At 43.8% G+C, this 27338-nt stretch overlaps 1 protein-coding gene across 2 annotated transcripts in view; it reads right to left on the bottom strand.

Moving 5' to 3' along the window:
• The window catches only part of SIK2 (salt inducible kinase 2), a 348026-nt gene that overhangs the window by 200024 nt on the left and 120664 nt on the right, over positions 1-27338 (bottom strand). For both annotated transcript variants that reach the window (XM_069225002.1, XM_069225001.1), the window contains exon 3: positions 9847-9910. In XM_069225002.1, coding sequence (XP_069081103.1) covers positions 9847-9910 — 64 coding nt within the window. The remainder of the gene's footprint in view (positions 1-9846; positions 9911-27338) is intronic.

Raw genomic sequence — 27338 nt, 5'->3', positions numbered from 1 at the left:
TGAATCAAGACAAAGATACCAACCTAATTGCTAGCCTCCAATTTGAAATTCCTTCACATTTACAGAGCTACTTGAAAGACTGAATTTACATTTTTTATGCATATAAACTTTATTTAATTTTGTAAACCGTCACGGATCCCCACAGGTAGGCGTGTCGGTTTACAGGTTAAGAGCCAATAATCTGTTTTGTTCCCACCCTTTTAAGTCCCACCCTTCCCCCCTAAAAAAAACACACTTTTGGTAAAGTGCACCCTTGGTTTGTAGCAGTGCTAGAGGTGTATACATTCTCCATATACAGCCATACAAATCTGAGGTGTTTCCGGCTAAAATTTGAGCCATCACAGATTGAAGGCGGGGGTGGTGCACGGTGCTTTGATCTCCTCTGAAGGCGTCAGGAAGACATATTTCCTCAGAATTTCAGTTATTTTTCCACCTCAAGAGTGTCCTGGCTTTTGTCGCACTGGACTGGTTTTGTCAAACAAGCTCAGTCTTGTTTATTCCAGCTACTTGGCTGCTCGGAGGAAAAGAAAAAATGGAGTAGAAATAACTTGGTGCAGAGTTACTAATGTCGGGAAAATTCTAAGTACAAAAGAGAGGGGAGAACATTTAATGAAAAACAGGCCCTCTGACAAGGAAAGGCATGTAGATAGCGGAGACTGCTTGTAGTACATAACATAATTAATTCTGGATACAACATCCAAGGCACTCCCTCGTTCACATTCGGGAGTTTCACATGGTTGAAGTATTTACCAGTGTATGCTACTGAAAAACAAGCATTGGCAAAGCCAATAGGTCTCGCCTTTAGGAGTGTCACAGAGTGGTGTGAGGAGTGGAGTGTTATACAGTGGATTTGTTGGAATAGATTCGTGAGGTGGGGGAAGTAAAGTTGAATTCAGGGACAGAAAGTCAGAGTGCAATGTCGAAGAGTGGAGTGGCGTAGAGAAGAGTGGAGTTGGGTGCAGTGGTTTGAGGTAGTGGGGTTGACTGAACTGAAGTAGAGTGAGGTGGAATGGATTAGGGTGGAGTGGGATGAACTGAGTGGAGTGGGATGGATTGGAATAGGTGGACTGGATGGGATGGATTTGAGTGGGGTGAGGTGGATTCGAGTGGAGTGAGGTGGATTGGGGTAGGGTGTATTGGAGTGGTGTGGATTCGATTGTACTGAGGTGGGTGGATTGGAGTGATAGGATTGGAGTGGGATGCACTTGATTGGATTGGGGTGGAATGAAGTTGGGTGCTTTGGAGTGGGGTGGAGTGGTGCGGAGGTGGGCGAATTAGATTATATTGGAGTGTACTGGATTGGAGTGGGATGGATTGGACTGAGGTGTACTGGACTGACCTGAAGTGGGTGGATTGGAGTGGTGTGGAATGGAGTAGTTGGAAAAGTGTGGGGTGGATTACACTGGATTGGAGTGCACCGGAGTGGGGTGGGATGTGGTGGATTGAACTGGTCTGTGGTGGGGTGCATTGGAGTGGGGTGGATTGAACTGGAGCAGAGTGGAGTGGAATGGACTGAATTGGATTGCAGTGGGGTGGAATAGAGTGGGGTGGTCTAGATGGAGTGAACTGGAGTTGGGTTTATTGAACTGGGGTGGATTGGACTGGGTAGAGGGGAGTGCACTGGGGTGGATTGCTAGGGTAGTATGGGGTGGGCTGAGTGGGGTGGATTGGAGTAGAGTGGGTGGAGTGGCCACATTGGATTGGAGTGAAGTAGATTGGAGTGGGGTGCATTAGAGAGGGGTGGACTCGAGTAGGTGGAATGGACGGGGTGGGTTGGATTTGAGTGGTATGTTGTGAATTGAAATGGTGTGTAGTGGAGGACATTGGATTAGGGTGGAGTGGCGTGGATTGGAGTGCAGTGGGGTGGATTGTATAGCAATGTGGTGGATTGGAATGGAGTGAAGTGTATTGGATTGAGCTGGATGGGTAGGGTGGATTGTATTAGAGTGGTGTGGACCAGGTAGGGTGAATTGGATTAGGGTGGATTGGATTAGGGTGGATTGGCGTGGGGTGGACTGGATTGGGGTGAATTGTACTGGACAGGGGTGGACTGGATTGGAGTGGGCTGGATTTTAATGGGGTGGATTGGGATGGATTGGTGTGGGGTGGGGAGATTGAACAGGAGTGGTTTGGACTGAAGTGGATTGGGTGGGGTAAATTGGATTGGTGTAGGTTGGGTTGGAGGGGTGGATTAGACTGCAGTGGGGTTGACTAAGGCGGACTAGATTGGAGTGGGGTGAATTGGAGAGGGGTGGGCTGGATTGGATTGGCATAGATTGGAATGGTGTGGGGTGGATTACTTTGGGGTGGGGTGGGGTGGACTGGAGTGGGATGGATTGGGTGGGGTGAATTGAACAGGGGTGGATTGGGCAAGAATGGATTTGGGTGGGTTGGATTGGGGTGAATTGGACTGGAGCCAGGTGGACTGGAGTGAGGTGGACTGGACTGGAGGGGGTGGACTGAGTGGGTTGGATTGGGTAAGGTGGACTGTATTGGAGTGGGTTATATTGGGTGGGGTGGATTGGACTGGATTTGGAGTGAGGCGGAATGGACTGGAGTGGGATGGGGTAGATTGGATTGGGGTGGGATGGAATGGATTGTGGTGGGGTAGATTGGAGTGGGTGGGATTAATTGCATAGGGGTGGATATCATTGAGTGGGGTGAATTTGATTATTTTAAAGTGAGGTGAATTTGTTGGAGTAGGGTGAGTTTGATTGGGGTGGACTGGGCAGGATGGGGTGGGCTGGATTTGAATGGAGTGGATTAGCTTGGGTTGTTAGGATTGGAGTGGGGGTGGGTTGGATTGGAATGGACTGGAGTGGTGTAAATTGGATTGGTGTAGGGTGGACTGGATTGAAGTGGAGTAGATTGGATTGAGCGGGATTAAGGTGGTTTGGTGTGGGGTGGATTAAGGTGAACTGAAATTGTGGTGGATTAAGGTGAACTGGATTGGAGTGGGGCGCACTGTAGTGGGTGCGGTGGATTAAGCTGGATTGAATTGGATTGAGTCAGATAGACTGGAGTGGGGTGGGTGGAATGGACTTGACTAGAATGTGGTCGTTTGGAGTGGGGTGAATTGGGTTGGATTTGAGTGAGTTGAATTGGGATGGGGTGGGTTGGATTGGATTGGAGTTGGGTGGATTAGATTGAAGTGCACTGGACTGGAGTGGTCTGGATTGGATTGGAGTGGAGTGAACTATATTGAGCGGTGTGGATTGGAATGGAGAGGGGTGGAATTGTTTGGAATTAAGTGGAATGGGTGAAGTGAAGTGGACTGGGGTGGAGTGAGGTGGACTGGGGTGGAGTGAGGTGGACTGGGTTGGGGAGAGGTGGATTGGATTGGAACAGGTGGATTGGATTGGAACAGGTGGATAGGATTGGACTGCTGTAGTGGTGTGGATTGGATTGTGATAGAGTGGGGTGTAGTGTATTAGAGTGGGGTCAACTGGATTGGGCTGGATTGGTGTGGGGTTGACTATGGTGGATGTTTTTGGATTGAAGTAGGATGGACTGAAGTGAGGTGGATTGGAGTGAGGTGGACTGGAGTGGGGTATACTGGACTGGGGTTGATTGGATTGGTCTGGATTGGAGTGCAGTGGATCTTTCTTGGACTGGAGTGGGGTGGATTGGATTGTGTTAGGTGGATTGGAGTAGGATGGACTGGAATGGAGTGGGAGGGCTGGCAGGATTGGAGTGAATTGGATTGGAGAGGACTGGAGTTGGATGGATTGTGTGGGGTTGACTGGGGTGGGTTGGGAGGATTGGAGTGTGGTGGACTGGAGTGGATTAGATGGGGTGAGTGGTTTGCATTTAGTGGGGTGGGGTGGTTTGGAGTGCAGTGGATTGGAGTGGGTAGATTAGATTGGTCTGGGGTGGATTGGAGTGGGGTGAATTGGATTGAGTGGGATGGGCTGGATTGATGTGGATCAGTGTGGGTTAAGGTGGGGTGTATTGGCATGGATTGGAGTAGGGTGGAATGGAATGGAGAGAGGTGGATTAGGGTGTACTGTACAATTCTGTGTTAAAGCATAATTTCGGAAATTACACATAAGAAAGAAGCAATATTTAGAGCAGGATAATTATCTTTTGAGAACAGTGCCCACAAGCAAAAACAAAACAAAATATGAGTACAAAGTGAGAAAAGAAGACTTGGCAAAATAAAAGAAAGTTAACTATAGAAAAGAAAACTTTGCAATTTTGTTTGTCCTGCTGGGCATGGTTTTGCCAGTCACATGCCTTCTGTTTACAGGGCACTAAAAGTTAAAAATAACAAAATAATACCTCAATTATATAGGGAGCAGCGGGCGGGCACTAATTAAGTTGAATCAATCAGTGTTGGTCCCTGTTCCACAGAAAGGAATGGAAATGATCCTAGGCCTGCAGTGACCAATTATGAGACTGAAATGAAGAGTGGCAGGCAGACCAACAACTGGTAAGCAATGGACTTGCTCCAAGCCCATTTTGTTAAGTGTCTCGCAAGCGAGACATGTGGAATGATATTGCAGACTAGACCCTAGACAGATGAGCCACATACCTATCAAACAGAATTGTGTATATATCAGCATTTACAACAGAGCTTAATTAGTGACAATGGCAGACATCAGCACTCATTTTTAAGCACCAGGAATTATAACATCAGACTTTGACCCAAAGCCAGTGGTGGAAATGGAAATAAAATGTAGTCTGAGAATCCATACATAAAATGTGGAGTAGAAAAAGAGCTCAGTCACGTAGAGCAGAGTCAGAGTTAAAGTAAAAAAAATTCACAAACTTTGCACTAAAATTTGCAACAAGGGCCAATGTGAAAGTAAATCTGTTCTTGCTTGCTTAAATGATTACAAACAGGTAGCATTTTAAAATATCCTACAGGATTAAAACACTTACTTAGTAGATCTCTGTGTGCTAAGCAATTCCAGAGTATAATAATAGTAAAATAACTATTGGATAATGCCCCACTTGGAGAGATGTGTGTAAAGTCTAGTCACTGCTTTCACTCATCACAAAAAAACAGCAAGTTAATGTTCCTCCTGCAAAGCACATCGTATAACATGTAGGCCACTGATTCATACTTTATGTAGTCTGCTCAGTGGGTTACTGCTTTTGCTGCAGATAACCTTAAGTTAACCAATGGGCCAAATGCCAGATCTGGTTCAACAACAGAAGACACATTTGGGATCCAGTTGGTTACCTACTATTTCCTTCACTGTCAGATTAAAAAAAGGCAGAAAAGGAAAAAGGGTTATAATAAAATAGTGCAACGGCGAGAAAGAATGCAAGAAAGAGAACCTACAAACATGACTTAAAGAGACAGGAAATGCAAGCTGGTAGAGATTAGCTGCATGAGGCGGAACTCAAAACTTTTCATCCTCGAAATTCGGAAATCTCGGCACTCGGCAGTACAGAAGTAGATTCCTGAGAAAAACTTCAGGCCTCTGCACTTAGTTTTATTTCACGTTAAGCATTAATTTTGGATGCAAAATCTTCAGTTTCGGCGCACGTTTAGGGCAAGTAGATCCATGTGAAAAAAATATTTACCTGTGGAGAAACAGAAAAGCACAGGAAAAGCCTATAGACCTTGCCTTTTCATCCTCTTGGCTTTACCAGTGCAATATCAGCAAAGAGATGTTTTTTGCTGCTCACATGTAGCACTGATAAATACAAAGCAAAAATAGAAAAAAAGGGAAACAAATAGTCGTCTTGTACGCAAACATGCATATCATGATGCTTTGGGGACCATGGGTCTTATTACAGATAGGGCGCACTTTCCCTTGTTTGGGACGGAGCACATTCAAGCAGGTACACTGGGTAGAAATGGAAAGTGCACCCTATTAAGCTGAATGCACTGCTCTCAGGGCAGCCGTGAACTTGCGCTGCCCCCGAGGCAGCGTATTCAAGAGAAATACAGTGTAGCTGTTGAAAAGCTGTTCTGTGTTTCTCTATATAGGCAGAAATCCACCAGCACTTTTAGGAGGTATTCGAGATCCCCTTGAAGGCAAGTGCAGTGAGTGACTGCTCCCACCAGTAATGGGATTCTGTCGTGGTCCATAGGGCCCCGTTTCATCCCCCCAGAGGGCTGCCCTCCGGAGGCGCACTCACGGTGTGCCACCATTTTGTGGAGCACTTTCAGTGCGCCTCCTAAAGGCATGCTTGCCTCTGCGCCTACGTCTGCAACACAGCGCGGGTGCAGAGGCAAAGAGATACCCTGATTTGCTGGAGCTACAAGTTAGCCTGTGCAATCTGTAACAGAAGGGGTCTCACAAGCGTTTGCTCCCCTTCTGTAATAGCACAATGCCCCACGGGTACACGAAGGTGCGCTAACGTCCTCTGCACCCCTGGGCACTTCTGTAATACGGCCTCTAGTGTGCAGGCATATGAGCGCGCATGACAGCTACTAACTATTAAAAAATAAAAATACTCACCAATACAAGGTGGCAGATGGCACTTGAAGAGCAAGCAAAAATAAAAAGAAACTTGGATGGCTGCGAAAGTGTGTGTCAAAAATGGAGTGACTTGGTAGCAAACTGCAGCAGCCAGGCCCCTTAAAAATGTTTAAGTCAAATAAAAAAGCGTCTCTGTAGGAACAGCAATGAGAGAGGTGGGGAGCAATGGAAAACAAAAATACTTATGACCCCCCAAATATACACTTTTCCAATATGGCAGATTTTGCACAAATGAATACAAAATAATGTACGTACATTTAATCTAATTAGAACGTGTTCAATCTATTTGTTATCCTGAAAAAATGGCATGGATAAATGTCAAATAACCATTCAGAACAAACGTACATGCAATTAATCTGAAGGGCGCTTGTTTACATAGAGATTACGCAGAAAATCTGACATGGATAGGCCTCTTCTGGAAAAAACATTCAACAGCTCATAACTATTAAGAACACGCATCCTCTGGTGGTAGAGACTCCAACACTCACTATATAAATGTTTGATCTCGAAAAACAAAAGATTATACGCACAGCAACGCCTATACTTTTAAATTCCTTACTGTCAAGGGTTGGGGGAAAATGAAGCACATTACTAAGTGGACCTTAACCACTGCAGGGAAGACAAACTGTTTGGGACGTGTGAGGGGCATTTCCATCCTCCACTCTGCTTTGTGCTCATCGAGGGTCCTAAAGAGACAACCTACCCTGATATGGTACCCAACTCTGTATACTGAATTCATCCAGCACCAGAACGAAACTCTTGTAGTCGTTGGACGAAATCACAAGTTAACCCAAACTGTATCAAGGAAGGTTTCAAACGGATGACATGCGAGAGGCAACATCAACTTGCTATTAAGTGAGCATCTCAAGAGAAGCTAGGGAAATACTGAAGCCTACCACAAACATTGGTCTTCAGCAGCCATCTAAAACCTGATGCAGCTCCTAAAACCCAACACTCCTTATTCAAAGTTAGCATTTTACATTACATTTAGGCAAGGTATTTACAGCAGATAAAATGAAACAAAGGTCTACACAAATGAAGATACAATTAAGATATGAGATGTTCCAACTGGGTCAACAAATGTAGGATACATGCCATGCTTTCTTAATAACCATGTTAATGAATGCTACTTGGATTAATTATATGTAAATGTATTTTATGTGGATATGCTGAAAGTGTTTAATTATATGTAAATGTATTTTATGTGGATATGCTGAAAGTCTGCCAAGTGTCCTATCCTGGATTTACGAAGGACAACGCCGATTTAAGTGAATGGCAACAACACAGGGATCACTCAAGAATCATAACTAGCAGAATACAGACAGAACACGCTTTATGTGATGGCTTCTCATTGTGAGTATCTGAAAATATTTCACCGTTTTATGTGATTGCAATCAACAGACGGCTACAGTCATCTTAACTGCAAGAAACAATTCCCCTTACACGCTCAGTGAGTGAACGCTTGGGAAGCCAGCAGAGTGCTTCCCTACTTGAACTTTTCAAACTGGCCTGAATTTAATATTAAACTTTGCACACAAAAGGCCCCACTTTAGAGTAGATGTGGCACTGCAAAACCTTTTCAGAGGATCTGCAACATACTATTCTTAAATCCTCCCAGCCCCCCTTTCCAATGGCTTCCAGAAACTGACATAACATGGTGGCCCTTCAGCATTCATGTTCTGATGGAAGGACTCCCGCTGCACCTGTATCATCAGCAACATCCCTGTCTCCACAGTGGTAATGTCTCAATATGGCGAACAGTGAGGCAGGTCGTCTATTGAGCTCCATCGGAGTTCTTTTGACCTTGCAATATGTATGTTATCATCGCATTGTTCAGTTGTGATCAAATACCCCAAATTAGTGGTCTTTTATTAAAAAGAGAACGTCAAAAGGTGTTCTGACAAAAAACTGTTTGATAGCTTCCACCTTTGGCTTCCTTTATATTAACAACCACACTGTGGTGCAATATACATGTGGCATATAATATTATTAACCAACAGAGATTTTCAAAGGATTATGTAAAGCCACATTATTAATGCGTATGTTAAAACATGGAAGTACTATTCTACTTTACGGTGCCTCTAATAATTACAGCACTTATCAGTTTTAATGTGAATGTTTATGCGGTTCCAGCTTGGAAACAATGTTGTGCATTTCCTACAGTGTTCTCTTTTAAATAACTTCATCAGAAAATGACTAAAAAAGAAATACATAACTCTCCCATTTCACCTGCGCTGATGGAATTCCTAAAGTCGTGATGTAATGTCTGATTTGGAATCACACAACAGAAACTGACATTAATTAATTCATTTAGTCCTTTGACGGTCTCTATACCAATTTGTATGAATAAAAATCAGTGAACAGAAATGCCAGAAATCAACTAGGAAGCATCTTCAAATTAGCATGTTCACAACCAAATATTTATGTTGCATGAGTATTACACCTCAAAATCGCAAACAATTTAATTACCGGGGTAGATATAGAAATTTGTCTGTTTCAGTTTAATGTGTTGAGCAGATGTCTTGCAAGACCAGACTTTCTTGTGACTTTGAGGTTTATCATGACCATGGAGGTACTTTACTTGCGCTCAACAGATTGAACTCAAACAGGCGGCTGCCTATATCTTTTGCCCTTACTTATATTTTTTCAACATTTTGAAGCAAAATATGCCTGCAACATACTACATAGACAAAGACTATCACCTTCTGTGGCAGCCCAGCTGTACACTAACTTACTGGTGATAGGTCCAAGATCCCACATGAATTTTGTAGAATTTGTTTTATCAAACTATATATTTTAAGCTTGAAAAAATTGTTTATACGACGAAACATGTGCCAGATGCCGTCTATTTATGAATTATACTTCATATTAGACTTCTAGGGTTTCGGATTCTTCAATAAACTGACATGTTTGCTGAAATGATTAAGAAAGTTTTTGTGCTCCAGGTTTCATTTAGATACATTTTGCAATGTGAAGGATCACATCCACTAACTTTATATTGGTAGCATAGTGGTCCTTACCTGAAGAACACTCTCTACTTTTGCTAGATATCTCTGACTCACCCCATAGTTGGGTTAGGTACAGAGCTTATGTACCACTGCTACCAGAATATTTCCACTTGATTTAGTGGTAAATGAGTGTACAGAAAGGGTGTGGAAGAATAGGAGCATGGAATGCAACATTTATGACGAGCCTCAGCAAAAAGTCAAAGATCACAAGGAATTTTTACCTGCATTACATCTGAGTAGACCATCCCAAGTTTTGTAAGCAAGAAACCATCCAACATACAGGTGGAAGTGGTTAAGGTCTATCAATGGAATTCAATTAGAGCTCCCTTAGTGGAAACAGTATCACTGCATTACTTTGAATAAAAAGTATCACCGTCACGGAACGATCAAGAACTCACCAAAAATCTCCCCGTTTTTGGCGTACTCCGTCACCAGGTACAGCATGCTTTTGGTCTCCATCACCTGCAGGTGCAGAAGGAGAAGTTTACTTTTAGAAAGTCTAGCTTCAAATGCTGCACAACTCTAAGGATAACCAGTCTTGGGAGAAGAGAAGGTGGACAAGGAGAAGAGGAAATAGTAGTAAGAAGTGGAACAGGAGAGGGACAGGAAGCAGAAAAGGAGGGAGAGGAGCAGATGAAAAGATGAGGAAAGTTATAAAAGAAGCAGAATTCTATTAATAATACCCATGATAACTACAATATTGGTAACAACAATAAGAACACCAATAACAGTGATCATACAGATTAACAGTACTCTGAGCATGTGTTCAGCACCGATCACTAAATGAATTTTTCTATGGCGCTTCTGTAACCCACATCCATGAGGTGGATTCAACGACTTCGGAAGAATGAAACGCTATGTCAGCTCTTTTGGGATTTTAACCTCCACACTGCAGCGTCCACCGAAATTTTGAAGAGAGTGCAATAACAGACGGTCAGTACTTAGAGATGTTTCTTATAAATTTGGTCTTTTAATAACATAAATCAATAACAGTTTGCAGTTTGGGGAGCATGACAATTATCCTTAGGTTTTTTGGCTCACTGCCCTAGGCTACAACGGTAAAACTAGGATTCAGTTTAGCCAGAATATTTACTGGCCATCAGGGGGATGGTATAAAATGTATACTGGTCAAAAGAAATGATGGTAGCCACCATGGACGTCAACTGGGGGTCGCCACTTTTCGCAGCTGAGACCCCCGACTTGTCCCTTGCGATCCCTGGCACTGCATTTGCGACCCCTGGCCTCAGAAGTGGCAAAATCAGTGCCAGAAACACAGGAGCAGCTCGTCCTAATGAAAGTCAATATGGGCTGCAATCTCCTTTATGTGTGCTAATTTTTAGTACACTAACAGTGAATAATTTGTTATTATTCAATATTGGTATAATAAAAATGAAGCACAATTAGCTGGAATACGACCCTCCATCTAAGTTGATGTAAGTAAAATTGCTTTGAAATGTATGTTGTGTGCATGTATGCAGTTGAGAGTTTGTTTATGAGACACAGAGTGTGTGTGTGTGTGTGTGTGTGAGATTGTGTGCGTGTATGGGTAAGAATGTGTGTGAGCTAATGTAAAGGTTAAATTTGCGTGTGATGTCACTTCCGCTACACCCCTGGCATTTTGGTTAATTGACGGCCATGGTAGCCACACCTTTAAACACATGCAGACTGCCCGAGACAAACAAAATGCGACTGGGTGTTAATGAAAAATCTACTGACGATCAGTAGTCACACCACCTAAATTACAAGAGCGAGTTTAGTAATTTCAGTCTATTGAGGTCACTAGAATAGGCATGTAAGTTAATGTAGGCATGTTAAGAAGCTACACTTGTCCAATTAAAACATTAGCATGTACAAGACACCACTATGCAAGTGCACCAAGGGAGGCGGAGATATAGAGCAACAACTAAGGTGAGCGACTGAAATATACGGTGCCAAACACTGTTCTCCAAAAGTGCAGTCCTCCATCAAACATCTTGCTAAAGTTATAGGCGCCGATTCACAAAAGCACTTGTGAGTAGGGGAGGTAGTACTACAGGAGTTCTTTTTTACGTACTCAAACATGCTAAGAACCCGGATGCCCCCAGTTTGGCCCTAGCCAAGACACAACCAACCCCCAACAAAACACTGACAACCTCATTGATTGGGAAGTGGATCAATTTTATTATTATTGACATGAGGCACATAGCTTAGAGCAAAATTAATAAGTCAACCGTAAGCGTGCAACCAGCATAATTAAAACAGACAGGTAAATCACTCACTAACTCAATTATAGCAATTTGGAATACGAGACTATGATCTACTGAACATACCCGACCCCTCTAAATAACACCCTCTGAAATTAATCTAAAAGGCTTGCCTTTTAAATATATAGCCCTCTGACACTGCCCAGGGATGTGATACAACCTGGTCACAACCCCCAACTAGGAACTAAGCAACTGATGGGGGGGTGGAAGAATGGGTGCCGTGGCGGCACGTGTACCTCGCTCTATCGGCTCTCAAGCCGCCGCTGGACGCTGCAGCTTACGCGTCGAGCAGAGGCATCACAAGCACCTCGCTGAAGCTTCAGCACACCGCCAGCCACGCGCCGACCAGCTGCAGCCCTCGAAGAAGTTGGAGGCGTCAGGGGCACCTCAGAGTCGACACGGGCACCTCACTCTCCAGCAGCAAGGCCGCATCACAGATGTCCTGGGGGCTCCTTTAGATGCCTGTGACGATGCCTCTTTGACACTCCACCACCATTCGCCGCCGCACCAGGAAGGCGGAGGCCAGAGAAGGGGGCACCTAAATATCCCCCCGTTGGCACAGCAGCGAACGGTGATAACACACTTCCTGGCGTTCATCCATCCCCTTCTTACTTCCTTCTGCCCCTGTCATCTCGCGAGGTAAGAGGCGGAAGACGACTAGGCAGGCCAGTCTGACGCGGAGATGGCATCTGGGGCCCCGGCCACCCCAAGTCCTAAACTCCGCACCACCCCAATTGTGGTGGTTCTTTGTCCGTTTGTGACTTTGGCCCCACAACGTCCAATGCTCTGGTAGTGAAAAGCACAAAGAGGGCACAATCCTTTCTGTTTGTTTTGGTTGTATATAAATGTTCACCAAACATTCCCAATTGCATTCCCAGTATACAGCCAAGTCACAAAGGCATATAGGAGTTCGCAAAAGAGTACTAGAGAAGTACTCCTTTACACATTCCAAAGTGCCTTTGTGACTAGAGCCCGTATGGTTGTAAAGCATTTGACATGCACGCATTGAGTTTCAGACACAAAGAAGGCAAATGTTTGTAATAAAAGAGAACAATCTTAATGGTAAAGTAATGCCCACCGAGTTACTGAGTAACGTGCTTAGAGCGCTTATAGTCACAAACGTCAGTCAGTGCTATCCAGAGGGTATCCAGGAAAGAAAAGGTGCAGTAATATAAAGGGACATCAGAATAATTCCCTGAAGGCCACAGTGCTCACCCTATTCAATCTGTGTTAGCCTCAGGCCAGTTGGGAATTCTCTTGAATCTGCTACAGCAATCATCACTTTAGAAAACAAGCATCTTCAATCAACACGTGTAAACTCCTGTATTTAAGGTCACACCTACAGACAGGTTTATTTGCCTGTTGTTTAAAAACCTATGGCGCACAGAACCAGTACTTCAAGTGGATTTTGGGTAAGCCCACTGCTCATGACTGGTGGTTTTCCTGCCCATCTATCTTAATTGCGTCTTGTTCGATGGCTTTCCTTGTTTTGTTTGTCCCTCCTGTTCAGCCAAGATACTTTACAATGTTTCTGATTGTGTGAAGTGTATCGTCCCATTGTTTACTTTCGGTAAACCACTTTTCTCTTTGACTTTCATCTTTCCACGAGACTGCACATTCTCCACCCCCACGCTAACCTTGCCTTACCCCGCCCATCCCTTACCGCGCTGCTTTTTTCAGCTTTTTATCCTTCCCCATTCTCCTCTGCTGCTCACCACCCTCCTTACTACTTCTACCCACCGCTCAATGCCACAGAGTAGCTCCACCCCACTCCTCTAGTGGTCCCCTGATCGGTTTCTTTTTTGTAATCTGTATAATGTTCAGTTTGCAACCAGGCTGATTCTAACTCTATTATGCATTTTCGCACACTTTGTTTTTTCAATATACTTTCCCAAGCTAAGCGTCCACCACCTTGGCACAGCATATTAAAGCAAAAAAGAAATGACAGCCACATCATAATAATACTTTCTTGCACATGCACGGTGACACAAGCATGGACATACATCATCATACTAGCGCCGGCCAGTTTTGTTTTTTAACATCTTTGCTAATGCTATTAAGCATCAGCAGCTAACATTTTTTTCGAATTATCTTTGTTGCATGCTATCAGCAATAACCACTGGCAAAGCCGAAATGTCAACTAATGCCTTTCAAAGGTGAGACCTACTGGCTTTGCCACAGCTTGTTTTAAAGTGCCCTTACACAACACCGAGAAGCCTAATGTTAAGGCTGTTCGACCCCTCTGCTCAGTTTTTGTCATATATATTTTATTTTCATACAGACATACATACATACAAGGTGGGCCCTTGCAGACAGCGGGGGGGGGAGGTTCACTTCAAGGCAGCTCACTTACTCAGTCTCCCCTGTCTGTCCAAAGCAGTAGGAGACCTCGGAACACCCTCAGGTTGTTTCCTTTACTCACTAACCACTGCGATGAGAGCTGCACCTCTTAATACTTCAGTGGGACATATCCTCTGGCTGTGGGCATCAATGACGAGAAATCCACAGCACTATTGCACACCTCGAAGGTAACCACAGGGGTTACAAGCTTGCACACAAGCAGCTGCTTAAAAAGGAACTATATGGGCACCAGACTTCCGTGCCCAGTCTCAGCCACCACTGTCATCAGCTCGTGGTGCCGCCGGGCAAATATGTCTCAAGAATATTTTGCAGCATTCCTGCAGCCTCTGGCAATAGTGCTTCCTCGTCCTTAGCCGCAGTTTAGCTGCAGGGACCTGCCTGCCTGCCCTGGAAATCGCCTAATCTTCGGTTTTACTGGCAGCATCCACATGGAGATCTATTGAACATCACCCTTCTTGCTGGTACCCAGCCATCAAGGCCTTGCAGGGAAACACTGTACAAAAACAATATTCTGTAGTATCCATTACTGGGGCACCACAAGAGGAGCAGTCCAAATGAAGTTCAGCCCCCCCCCCCCCCCCCCGCAAGCTTACCAGCAAACCCGTTCCCCACTGAGCCTGAGAGAGTCATAAAGTTGGCATGATCAGCCCTGAAGACCGTGAAAAAAAAAAGTCCAGAGCCCAAGTCAAAAATCGGTGCACTTCAACCTATCAGCTACGCTGATCATCCCTTTGTTCGTTCACGCTCCATCTCAAAGTTCTGAGCCTGCGCGGAACTTAAGAATAGAAGTCTTCTGTGATTGGTGAGGCGCCCACTCATCTCCTCACCTGAACAGCCGACTGCCTATCCCACACCATGCTGTATCAGTCTGCAAACACCACTCAAACCAAACCGGGTGCACCCCTCCGTCCAAGTCAGTATGCCCACCCAGGACTGCTTTTTCCTCTTCGAGGAGATCTAGTGAAGCCGGTCGTGGACCTCCTACTGTTTACTCCTGGTAGCATGTCTCCCTTTGATTAGCAAACAGTTGCAGGAAGATGGCTAAGGAGATTCTAACCCAACCTCTTGATCCAACAGCAATCCTCCCTGGAATGGGTCTATTATATCCTGATTGGCGAACTAGTGCAGCAAAGGAATTAGCTCACTCAGTCAGGCTGTTTACGGGGCACATCTAAATGAGAGCTGGCTCATAAAGTATATTGAGGGAGCCATGTCAAAAACCACCACATACCTGGATCTAACATAGTGCACAAGGGAAAATACTAAACATTATAAACTTAAGCCAAGAAGGAGTGGTGCAATCCTGTCGTGCCCGGCTGAGCCAGCTAACAGTATTACTCCCTCAACCATGGCATGTACACTAATGCCACATGCAGCCTGCTCAAAACCCCTTACCCTTCATGTCCACAGCAACTGACCTTATGTTATAAAGTGGGCACTACAGGTAAAGGCGCATTCCTTGTTACACATAGAATTACAGTGGAGAAGGGGGTAATAGTCAATTAGACTCCCATGCCACGGATATAGAAACTCGAACTGTGCAAAATAAGAAACAGTGAGCTTTTCACAGAAAGAACGTGTCCACTACAGAGACCACTTTAACTAATTAGGAAGATTTTCAAATTATCAACCAGGACAATCTTTGATAGCAACATTACACCTTAATAATAGTGTAGACTGCAGGGATCTCCAGTCTTATGTAATAAGAGCTACTTTTGTTCAATGAAAATCAACCTGAGCTACTAATATTGTTAGAGTTGCAACTGTGACATTAGACAAGTTTACTTTAGTGGCCACCATATGCAAGATTATCTGCAGTGATCACCTCATTACACCAGGAATGTTAGCCAGCAGTAATGTAAACATGGCTTTGTCAATGTGCAATGGGAGAAACTAATTTTCTCCAAACATCAGTTTATGAGATCTGAAAATACACAGATTTGCGTCTCTATTACATGTTTTTTAATTTTGGTATAAAAATAATAATTCAACTAGGAAAAGCTTCTAATGTAGCAGGCTAGACTGCACTCAGGAGAGCTACTTATAGAAGGCTGGAGAGCTACCAGTAACTCAAACTACTGGTTGGAGAAGTCTGGTATGATTTGTTTCATACAAGCAACAAAGGCAATTTTTTTCTGTTTGCTTACCAAACAGGACAACCAAAATGAGCAACACTTATTTTTTTGAATGCAGAAATAAAACATATGGATCAGGGTTTAAACATGTCTCATGAATGCTACACACAACAGAGGTCTTTGCACATACAAAGAACCATTCTAAACTCTGTGATTTCACAATCAACAATGACTGCATCATCAAAAAGAAAAAATATATAGTCCCACCTATTCTTATTTCATTAGGATTGTCCATGTCATGATTAACGAACGTAGGGCTATTTAAAAAATGCACTGTCACACCAGTATTTCCTTAGGAAACCTCTGGACAAGCTTACCCGAAGCTTACTTCTTTGGGAAAACAAATTGCACTGTAAGCCTTTTACTGGTAGCCACAGTGGAAATCAAACATTCAACACAACATTTTGGACATTCTATCTCCACTGAGAAGGCCATGGAAGATCTTGTGTGTGAAGAATAGCACAAAGGGACTAGGTGATCTGCAGATATGAACAATATATACAACTATAGAATACATTATATTATCAATAATATATCCATTTCTTAATTGTGCCCACGAATGAAGTGACAGTAACTACATTATATGTGTGCTCATAAATACGCACAAGCATTCTTTTTATTTTTGCCTAAAGGTTAAAAAAAAGGACTACCACTGCAAAGTCCAGGCTATTCTCTGATCGGCTCCTTCAGTTTTTTTCACTTGCTTACTTTCGCAATGATATAATTCTAAGTATAACAAGCCATTTGTACAACGTGCCCACCAGTGAAACTGAAGAGGTCTTTTATTGTTATTTCTTTTACATTTTTAGAATATTATTTTCAATATTATTTAATTGGATATGTAATAGTTTATATTACTTTACAAGACAATTTTATACATTAAGTAATTTTAGTTCATAATATATGTCCTGCTGATGGCCTATATTTATTATCGTGTTTGCAATTAGTATTATGATGTTTATAATGAACGTGTATGAATACATACATTATAATTATAACAATTGTGCTGTTAATAATGGTACTGAGTATTTCGTTTGTGAAAGATCCTGCAGTAACTCTGCTACCTAATTTCTAAGATAAACTAATAAGAAAAGACACCGCGTTAGGCATGAAAAACAATCAAAGAAATTTGGAAATAATAGCCTTTGCTCTATAAAACGTTAACATGCAGATGAAAAGGAAGAAAGACGATGGCAGCGAGAGCACGGCAGCGAGAGCACGGCGGCCTGATCAACATAAGGTACCATGTGATACTTTCCCCGTTACATTTATAACAAAATCCACAGAAATGCTTACAGTGAGGATTGGTTAAAAGTGGAAAGGGAACCATTTACTGTGGAAATGTTTAAGGACAGGGCCAGGTCAAAGGGTTCATGAGGTTTTAAAGTCAAAAATGTCTCCTGCAGTCTCAAAGTCATGCAAAGAGCGAATTGAGCAAAGAGTAAGCCAATCAAAGAAAAGTAACCAGGTAGAGTAACACATGTGAGAGGTGGAAAGAGATTGTGACGGAGAGAGAGGGCAGCATTGAAAAGGATCTTCAACAATGGTGAGGCGTCTATGCAGTTTGAGGACCAGAGAAATGTGCAGTAATGTGTCTAGTTATTAAGATGGTTTCCTCGGAATGTCGCATATGAATGGCTAAGTGGGTATGATGCTGTGTCTGACAGCTTGTGAAGGCAGGCCATCAGGAGTCATCAATGGCGATATCCACATCTGGCTTCTGGTCCACCGTATGCCATGAACTGACCACATTCTGTCACTGGCTATGCGTGGAGTAAAGTGAAGGCACAAGAGAGATAGCTGCGCATGTGGTTTTGCCTACCATCCTGTGGATTGTAAGTTACCTGTAAATCATTTTCAGTAGTGCAGAAGGTGATACATTCAGCTTCTCAGACTTCTCCCCCTCTGGGTCTGTAAGATCGTTTAACTCTTACACACAGCGTACCCCTCAAACCAACAAAACTGTATTAGAGATACAACTTTCAGACTTGCAAACGCAAAGCTCTGGTCCGAGCAGCTTCTACAGCAAAGGTTAACTCCAAGCTGTTGTATCAAAAGAAGTTGAAAGTCAAACTATTTCTGGTAAGTTCAAACATCTGTCGCATCTCCAACACTTTTCAACATATTAAAGAGCCAAAAGAATGAATGTATGTGTGCTTTATAAGTAGTTGATTGGCCTTATCTCTCAATGGCATTAGAAGGCCTTACAGCACATTAAACCATCGGGCATTCGTTATATGATTTTTCATGTTTTTAGTACCATCAAGATTTTTTTTTTTTTTTAACTATTTGTGGTGGTCGATTTTGAGTAGATACTTTCTGGGTTTGTTTTTAGCTAGATGCGTGGTATTTGAATTTTAGGGGTCCACGGTAATTGACCACTCACCTATGTCTGGTGAGTGATTTAGGGAAGAATACCCTGTGGGTGATACTGGGCACGCTGGCACCCCAATAAAGTTAAATTATAATATTTCAAACATTGTATACAAGGTGAGAAATTCTGGTTTTCCAGAAGTCACATGGCATAATTATGACGACTTGCATTCTTCAACAAATGATTGAATAGAAGCCTGATTTAAAGTTTGGCGGATATGGTTAAGATATCCCGTCTGCGATATTACAATCCCATTATATCCTATGGGAATTGTGAAAGCTAAAGCATGACACCCATCCGAGTGTGTGAGGGCTCTTGCTTCTGAGCAATCAGATCCCCCAGATCTGCTTTCTCAGACACCTTCCTGACCTACTGCCTGTTCTGTTTCCTTTTCTGATTCTTTTAGGAACTGTACACTCCACTTGTATACATAATTTACCATCCACCTGACTGGTCAACCAGAAGGTGGTATTCCAGTTAAGATTTTGTTTTTCAAGCCACATGCTCCTACCAGGGAAGCCTTAACAAACAGCAAGCATTTGCAACTAGTTATGTTTCCTACAACCAGCATTCTAGGCTGGGAGGTAAAAGAAGAATCCAGGGATTTAATCAGTGCAAGAAAGAACAGCGTTTAGCCACTGAAGCGCTCTCTGTGCCCTAAATGCAACTAACATTTTTCAAACTTTTTTTTGTATTTTAACATCACCCTGTGGTGGCACCATACGGGTACAGCTTTAGTTTGCCATTTGGAAGTAAGCAGGTGCCCAGCAGGAGCCATGGAAGCGCTTCAAATAACAACAGCCTATGACAGCCATCTAGAATACACAGCTCCTAACTCCTGATTTACAAAAAACACTTGTGTGTTAGCACATAAAACCTAGGGCCCATCATAATTTAAAGAGGTTTGCCAAAAGTCTGTTTCACGTGCATTTAACGTATGCATGCTGTAAATTATCAGAGTAAAGTGAGGTGACTTCACTGGAATTCACCATCAAATGCACACAACAGACTGAGAACTGCAAAGTCATTTCACTTTATATATCTATATATGCATTGCCTATAGATTTTCTGATTGTATTAACTAGGACGAATACATCAGTTGTATATACTTTACCTGGTAGGCCCCATGTTATGTCATACTGATTTGATTTGAGTTGTTTATTCTCTGGACTAGCCTAGAAACAATATTTGGGGCTCCATCACTAAGTATTGCTCAAATAAGCCTAAAGGAACCATTGTTTCTGATTTGCTTGTCAAAGGAAGTGATGTCACTACACATAACAGCTCATTTAAAAATAAATGGGCCTATTTTGCAGTCAAATCTGATATGCAGCCTTTGCTATAGGAATGTAGATATACAGGGAGTGCAGAATTATTAGGCAAGTTGTATTTTTGAGGATTAATTTTATTATTGAACAACAACCATGTTCTCAATGAACCCAAAAAACTCATTAATATCAAAGCTGAATATTTTTGGAAGTAGTTTTTAGTTTGTTTTTAGTTTTAGCTATGTTAGGGGGATATCTGTGTGTGCAGGTGACTATTACTGTGCATAATTATTAGGCAACTTAACAAAAAACAAATATATACCCATTTCAATTATTTATTATTACCAGTGAAACCAATATAACATCTCAACATTCACAAATATACATTTCTGACATTCAAAAACAAAACAAAAACAAATCAGTGACCAATATAGCCACCTTTCTTTGCAAGGACACTCAAAAGCCTGCCATCCATGGATTCTGTCAGTGTTTTGATCTGTTCACCATCAACATTGCGTGCAGCAGCAACCACAGCCTCCCAGACACTGTTCAGAGAGGTGTACTGTTTTCCCTCCTTGTAAATCTCACATTTGATGATGGACCACAGGTTCTCAATGGGGTTCAGATCAGGTGAACAAGGAGGCCATGTCATTAGATTTCCTTCTTTTATACCCTTTCTTGCCAGCCACGCTGTGGAGTACTTGGACGCGTGTGATGGAGCATTGTCCTGCATGAAAATCATGTTTTGCTTGAAGGATGCAGACTTCTTCCTGTACCACTGCTTGAAGAAGGTGTCTTCCAGGAACTGGCAGTTGAGCTTGACTCCATCCTCAACCCGAAAAGGCCCCACAAGCTCATCTTTGATGATACCAGCCCAAACCAGTACTCCACCTCCACCTTGCTGGCGTCTGAGTCGGACTGGAGCTCTCTGCCCTTTACCAATCCAGCCACGGGCCCATCCATCTGGCCCATCAAGACTCACTCTCATTTCATCAGTCCATAATACCTTATAAAAATCAGTCTTGAGATATTTCTTGGCCCAGTCTTGACGTTTCAGCTTGTGTGTCTTGTTCAGTGGTGGTCGTCTTTCAGCCTTTCTTATCTTGGCCATGTCTCTGAGTATTGCACACCTTGTGCTTTTGGGCACTCCAGTGATGTTGCAGCTCTGAAATATGGCCAAACTGGTGGCAAGTGGCATCGTGGCAGCTGCACGCTTGACTTCTCAGTTCATGGGCAGTTATTTTGCGCCTTGGTTTTTCCACACGCTTCTTGCGACCCTGTTGACTATTTTGAATGAAACGCTTGATTGTTCGATGATCACGCTTCAGAAGCTTTGCAATTTTAAGAGTGCTGCATCCCTCTGCAAGATATCTCACTATTTTTGACTTTTCTGAGCCTGTCAAGTCCTTCTTTTGACCCATTTTGCCAAAGGAAAGGAAGTTGCCTAATAATTATGCACACCTGATATAGGGTGTTGATGTCATTAGACCACACCCCTTCTCATTATAGAGATGCACATCACCTAATATGCTTAATTGGTAGTAGGCTTTCGAGCCTATACAGCTTGGAGTAAGACAACATGCATAAAGAGGATGATGTGGTCAAAATACTCATTTTCCTAATAATTCTGCACTCCCTGTATGTATACACAGTATGTATTTATAGCTGAACTAAACATACAAGTACACCTATGTATTACCTTTCAACAAAAAACAAGCAGGACAAAGTTAAATTGAAAAAAAAAAAAAAACAGCTAGGACACCATCAACGCTGGCTGGCCATGTCACACCACTTTTATTTTGATGCTGGTAGGCATCAAGAAGGGTGGTGAGGGAGGGCATGGTGAGAAAAAGCACTATGACACGACACAGCCAGTGGTCTTAGTGTCATAACACCTTTTTTGTTACGGCGGGTGAGTGGGGGCAAGCAACAACAAGGGGGCATGGGAAGAAAGCAATGACAACGGGAGAGGGTTGCATGTCTTCAAGTTTAAAAAAAAGAGCTATGATGCAGCCAGTGCTGGCCGCGTCATAGCACTTTTTTTGTTATAGCAGGCGGGTGCACAACACAGACAGCTGGAGGGAATAAGGAACAATACAGAGGGCAAGAAGGGGCAGGGCAAACAATAAAATAGAGGGAGGGGAGGCAAGCAACAACGTGGACATCAGGAGGGAGGGAGGAGGCAAGCAACACCATGGACAATGGGAGGATGAAAGCAACACCACAGAAAGAGCGTGGGGGCAAGCAACAACACAGGACAGCGGGAGTGGGGTGGGAGAAGATAATCAACAGCGCGCACAGCTGGACTGTGCTAGCAGCAACATGGATAGCGGGACTGGGCAAGCAACGAGAAGGAAGCTGGCACAAAGGCGAGGGATGGGGACAAGCAATAGGAAGGATGAGGGCATGGAGGGACCAATGTGACAAGCAACAGAAAGACACATGCACTTTCCCAAAGTGCTTCAACAAAAAGAAAAAAAGGCAAGCAGTTTAAGGACACAAATATTTTGGCAGCGCTCCAGGGTAGGGCCAATCAGAAGAAGAGAATGTGAAGCCCGCATGCATCAACAGATCAGAAGCAAGCAAATAAAATTGATGATAAAGCCAAGGAAAGGTCAACAATAGGTGGGCTCTAAGCCTGCTGTAAGCTAACATCTCTCACAAATTACACCACAAGCTCTGTCTTCACCAAGGTCGAACAAACCATATATTGAATCGTTTTCATACTATGACAATGCAAAATGTCGAAATGTATACATTCACCTGATGAACAAAATGCATATAAATTCACGAATGCAGCTACTGAGTAAGAAACCACGTGCTATCAAAGTTGCCATTAATAAATAAAACCAATCTAGGTGGCATCAGGGATGGCATTTAAAGTTAAGGCACATGTTCTGATTCACAAACAAATCTGCCATTGTGCACGAGCAGGGTTGCCATCCTGGTCAGTGAAAAATAGCCAGTTGGACTCATTTAGGAGCTATGGAAGGCCCAGGAGCTGATGCTTTAGTAACAGTTTGTGTAAAATTCGATGTTTTCTTTTGAACACAGCATTGCGGCCTCTATATGGTTTAAAAACAATTTTGGAGGAGTCTTGACAGCATTACTGGTCTTTTGACATATTCTCGCCTTTGAAATAATGCTTTGAGTTTATAACTGGAGGGGTACATTTTTCAGTGTTTTATCACGGTTATGCTTTTTTAACCTGTCATAGGCAAGGCTGGTAAAATAGTGGTCAGCTGGAAAACCTATGAATAAATTTGTGATCATTTGGCACAGAATTCTGACTGCATTAATTTAATAAAACAACAAATATACAGGATTACACAGAAATGTGAAAATAACTTTAATATCAGTTTTATTCATTGGGGATGTCCGGCATGCTTCCCACATAGCAATGTGCAACAGAGCTTAGAAATAGCTGAAAATGCCAACATTTGTAAATAGACTTGCTTACTTGGTGCACTTTTAGACTCGATTTACAGAGTGAAGAAAGTCAGCTTTGTGTATTTTTTGTTAGAGTTCACGCTTCAGAGGCTCCTCATGTTCATACCTTGTTAAGTAATGAATGGATTCAGTGGTGTAGCAAGAATGCCATGAACCGCCTGGTGTAAGCAAGAAAATGACTCTTAAATGCTATTGGTGTAGTCAATACAGAAATTCTCAGGCTCTGGATTCCGGTGCCACTGCACCTTCTGCAGCAATGGTAGCTGCGACCATGGAAGTATTAATGACGTGCAATTACGAAATAGCAAGACTACTCCCTTTTGGGCAAGGCTCACAAATTAATGGATGGTTAAAAACACCGGAGCACATGCTGCAGGCGCATGTGATGCCACACACTGTTTGCAAATGCAAGCAGCGCAACGAGTGGGGCTCGAAGTGACACCACGATCATCTCCCAGCCTCTTGGGTCACAGCTAATGCAGACAGGCGATTCTACCCTAACAGTAGTGGGGTCTCCTCACACCCACGCCCATCGCTTCTGTGTGTGTCTGCAGCGTACATGTGTCGACTCTGTATGTTTACGCATGTTTAAAAGCTTTTTGTTTCAGGTGTAATCAATGTATACTTACATTGTGAATTTTCCAAACACAAGTTATGCTATTAAGTTATATGTATTTGTGTAGTCCACAACTCACCTTGGAAGGGTTCCTGGCACCGAAGCAGGAGATGTATAAGCCAGGGTCAGGACTAGGTCACGAGCCAGGACTTCAGTATCTTGCAGCGTTCTAGACCTATGGAGGATGCTCGGATGTGCAGAGGTGGGTTGTTCCAGGCTTTAGAAGCATGGTAGGACAAGGCACGACTGCTGGATTTGGTTCTGTGTGTGTGGGTTGTGTGCACGAGTAGGATTCCGGCTGACGGCCGTATCTGGTAGATTTGTGGAAGATTATGCGGTTGTTGAATTACGTGGACAATGTCGTGTAAGACTTTGTAAGTAAGTTGGACAGGACAGGCAGCTTTGAATGGGTCAGAGCCCGGGGAGGTACTGATACTGATTTGGTACACCTTGCGGTACTGACACCACAATATAGGACTAAAGCACAAAAACAAGAGAAATACTACACGGGTTCAGGTAGTCAGTAGTGTGCAAGTGCTGCTAAAGTGACATGAAGGCACTCGACCAAGCTGGAGTGATTACTGGCGGACCTACATGTTTGAATAGAGTGTGTGTTTACAGTATGACAAACACGTGAAATACTGGATGAGGTGAAATACTTGTGAAATAATGGATAGGGTGAGTGAGGGGTCCTCACACATTCTGGGCATGCTGCAGTGAATGTGGTACTACGTGTATGCTTGCTCATGTTTAAAAGCTGCGTGAGACAGACTGCTTTTATACAAATCTGCTAATTTCACCTGAAAATGTGGAGTTTTTTGTGAAGATTTATTAATCTGGTTTGCATTATGGTTCCATAATTTCGTGGTTGATGAGGGTCTCTAGGTGGTTGCCAAGATGACCACTAGGATCCACTAATTAAGAGCCACGTTTTTAGTGATTTCTAAAAAGCGAGGTGGGTTTCTAGCTTCCTTATCCGGCTGGTCAGGGAGTGCTGCAGCTTGTTGGGCTGGTCAGGGAGTGCTGCAGCTTGTTGGGCTGGTCAGGGAGTGCTGCAGCCTGTTGGGCTGAGTCAGGGAGTGCTGCAGCCTGTTGGGCTGAGTCAGGGAGTGCTGCAGTTTGCAGGGCTGGTCAGGGAGTTCTGCAGCTTGTTGGGCTGGTCAGGGAGTGCTGCAGCCTGTTGGGCTGAGTCAGGGAGTGCTGCAGCCTGTTGGGCTGAGTCAGGGAGTGCTGCAGCTTGCTGGGTTTAGTCAGGGAGTTCTGCAGCTTGCTGGGTTTAGTCAGGGAGTGCTGCAGCTTGTTGGGCTGGTCAGGGAGTGCTGCAGCTTGTTGGGCTGGTCAGGGAGTGCTGCAGCTTGTTGGGCTGGTCAGGGAGTGCTGCAGCTTGTTGGGCTGGTCAGGGAGTGCTGCAGCTTGTTGGGCTGGTCAGGGAGTGCTGCGGCTTGTTGGGCTGGTCAGGGAGTGCTGCGGCTTCTTTGGCTGGTCAGGGAGTGCTGCAGCCTGTTGGGCTGAGTCAGGGAGTGCTGCAGCTTGCTGGGTTTAGTCATGGAGTTCTGCAGCTTGCAGGGCTGGTCAGGGAGTTCTGCAGCTTGCTAGGCTGGTCAGGGAGTGCTGCAGCTAGTTGGGATGGTCAGGGAGTGCTGCGGCTTTTTGGGCTGGTCAGGGAGTGCTGCAGCCTGTTGGGCTGAGTCAGGGAGTGCTGCAGCTTGCTGGGTTTAGTCAGGGAGTGCTGCGGCTTCTTGGGCTGGTCAGGGAGTGCTGCAGCTTCTTGGGCTGGTCAGGGAGTTCTGCAGCTTGCTGGGCTGGTCAGGGAGTTCTGCAGCTTTCTGGGCTGGTCAGGGAGTGCTGCAGCTTGCTGGGCTGGTCAGGGAGTGCTGCAGCTTGCTGGGCTGGTCAGGGAGTGCTGCACAGGGAGTTTTGCAGCTTGCTGGGCTGGTCAGGGAGTTCTGCAGCTTTCTGGGCGGGTCAGGGAGTGCTGCAGCTTGTTGGGCTGGTCAGGGAGTGCTGCAGCTTGCTGGGCTGGTCAGGGAGTGCTGCACAGGGAGTTTTGCAGCTTGCTGGGCAGGTCAGGGAGTTCTGCAGCTTGCTGGGCTGGTCAGGGCGTTCTGCAGCTTGCTGGGCTGGTCAGGGCGTTCTGCAGCTTGCTGGGCTGGTCAGGGCGTTCTGCAGCTTGCAGGGCTGGTCAGGGAGTTCTGCAGCTTGCAGGGCTGGTCAGGGAGTTCTGCAGCTTGCAGGGCTGGTCAGGGAGTTCTGCAGCTTGCAGGGCTGGTCAGGGAGTTCTGCAGCTTCTTGGCTTTGACTGAGAAACTTCCCCCTCCAGGTTGGGTTATGCTGAAAGAAGACACTTTCGGCAGTAGGCGCATGCAGGAATGAATGCGCCGTCTGGGACACTGGCACTTGAACTTTTGCCAAAGGAATAAGTGTGCTAAAGACTGACGTCCTGTACTATAATGGCATAATATCTGATGCCCCAGAAACAATGCAGCGTAAGCAGTTTTTCGTGCTTCTAATACAGGACAGAAATACAGGATGAATGAAATCTTCCAATGACCATATTACAGTCATATTTTCATAAAAACTGGGTTGGAGAAATGGAGGAAAGACAGAACTGAAAACATTTGATTTTGTATATTTTAGTTTCGGATTTGAATTGAATGAAGGCTTGGACGTACATTTACAACTAGGACATAGTACCACGTCAAACACAAATGGTAAAAAAACAATTTATGTTAAAAACATATACTCCAGAAAATAGACCGAAATCTCAGTTATACATAAATATCACCTTAAACATGACAGCATCCACCAAGGTTCATTATCACACGTTTGCATCTATAACCAGAAAATAAGTTAAATTAGTAATTAAAGCCAGTCCTGAAATAAGTAGGAAGTGAGTCTGGCTGGATTTAGGAATTATCTGCAGGTCCAAGGTTTGTAGCTGGATTTTTAAATAAGGTAAACATTCTGGCAGTTCATATGATAAAATCTATGATTTCAAACAGGTGTTTTTCCTTTCTGTTATTTTTCACATACAAGCATGTCATAAAGCAGCAAAACACCGGGAGTTGTGCGTTATAAAGCCCTGTAACTAAAATCTCTCCTAAAAATGTGTAGAACAAATTGACAGAACTGCTCTGGAACCAAAAACGACGACTAGAGGCAATTATTTTTGTAAATGAATAATTTCCTGTTGATGGCACGGTCCAGGAAAACCATGCGCTTAGTAGGTATATCATCTCGAATATGCATGATATATAATATCTAGTGTGGCTGATGTAGTGGAGCTATAATAGAACACAATATAATATTATATTAATACGAAGAAGCACTGACGGAAAAATTAGAACGTGTGCTCATCATGGAAGAAGCTGGGATGGCATAACACGTGATATGTAAGAAACTGTGGTAGAATTGTCTACAACACACGCTAATCAGGGAAGAAA

This window comes from Pleurodeles waltl, chromosome 3_1 (assembly GCF_031143425.1).
Source record: "Pleurodeles waltl isolate 20211129_DDA chromosome 3_1, aPleWal1.hap1.20221129, whole genome shotgun sequence".
In the NCBI taxonomy this organism is placed as follows: Eukaryota; Metazoa; Chordata; class Amphibia; order Caudata; family Salamandridae; genus Pleurodeles; species Pleurodeles waltl.
Note: the sequence above shows the minus strand (reverse complement) of the source record. Positions and strands in the feature narration are given on the sequence as shown.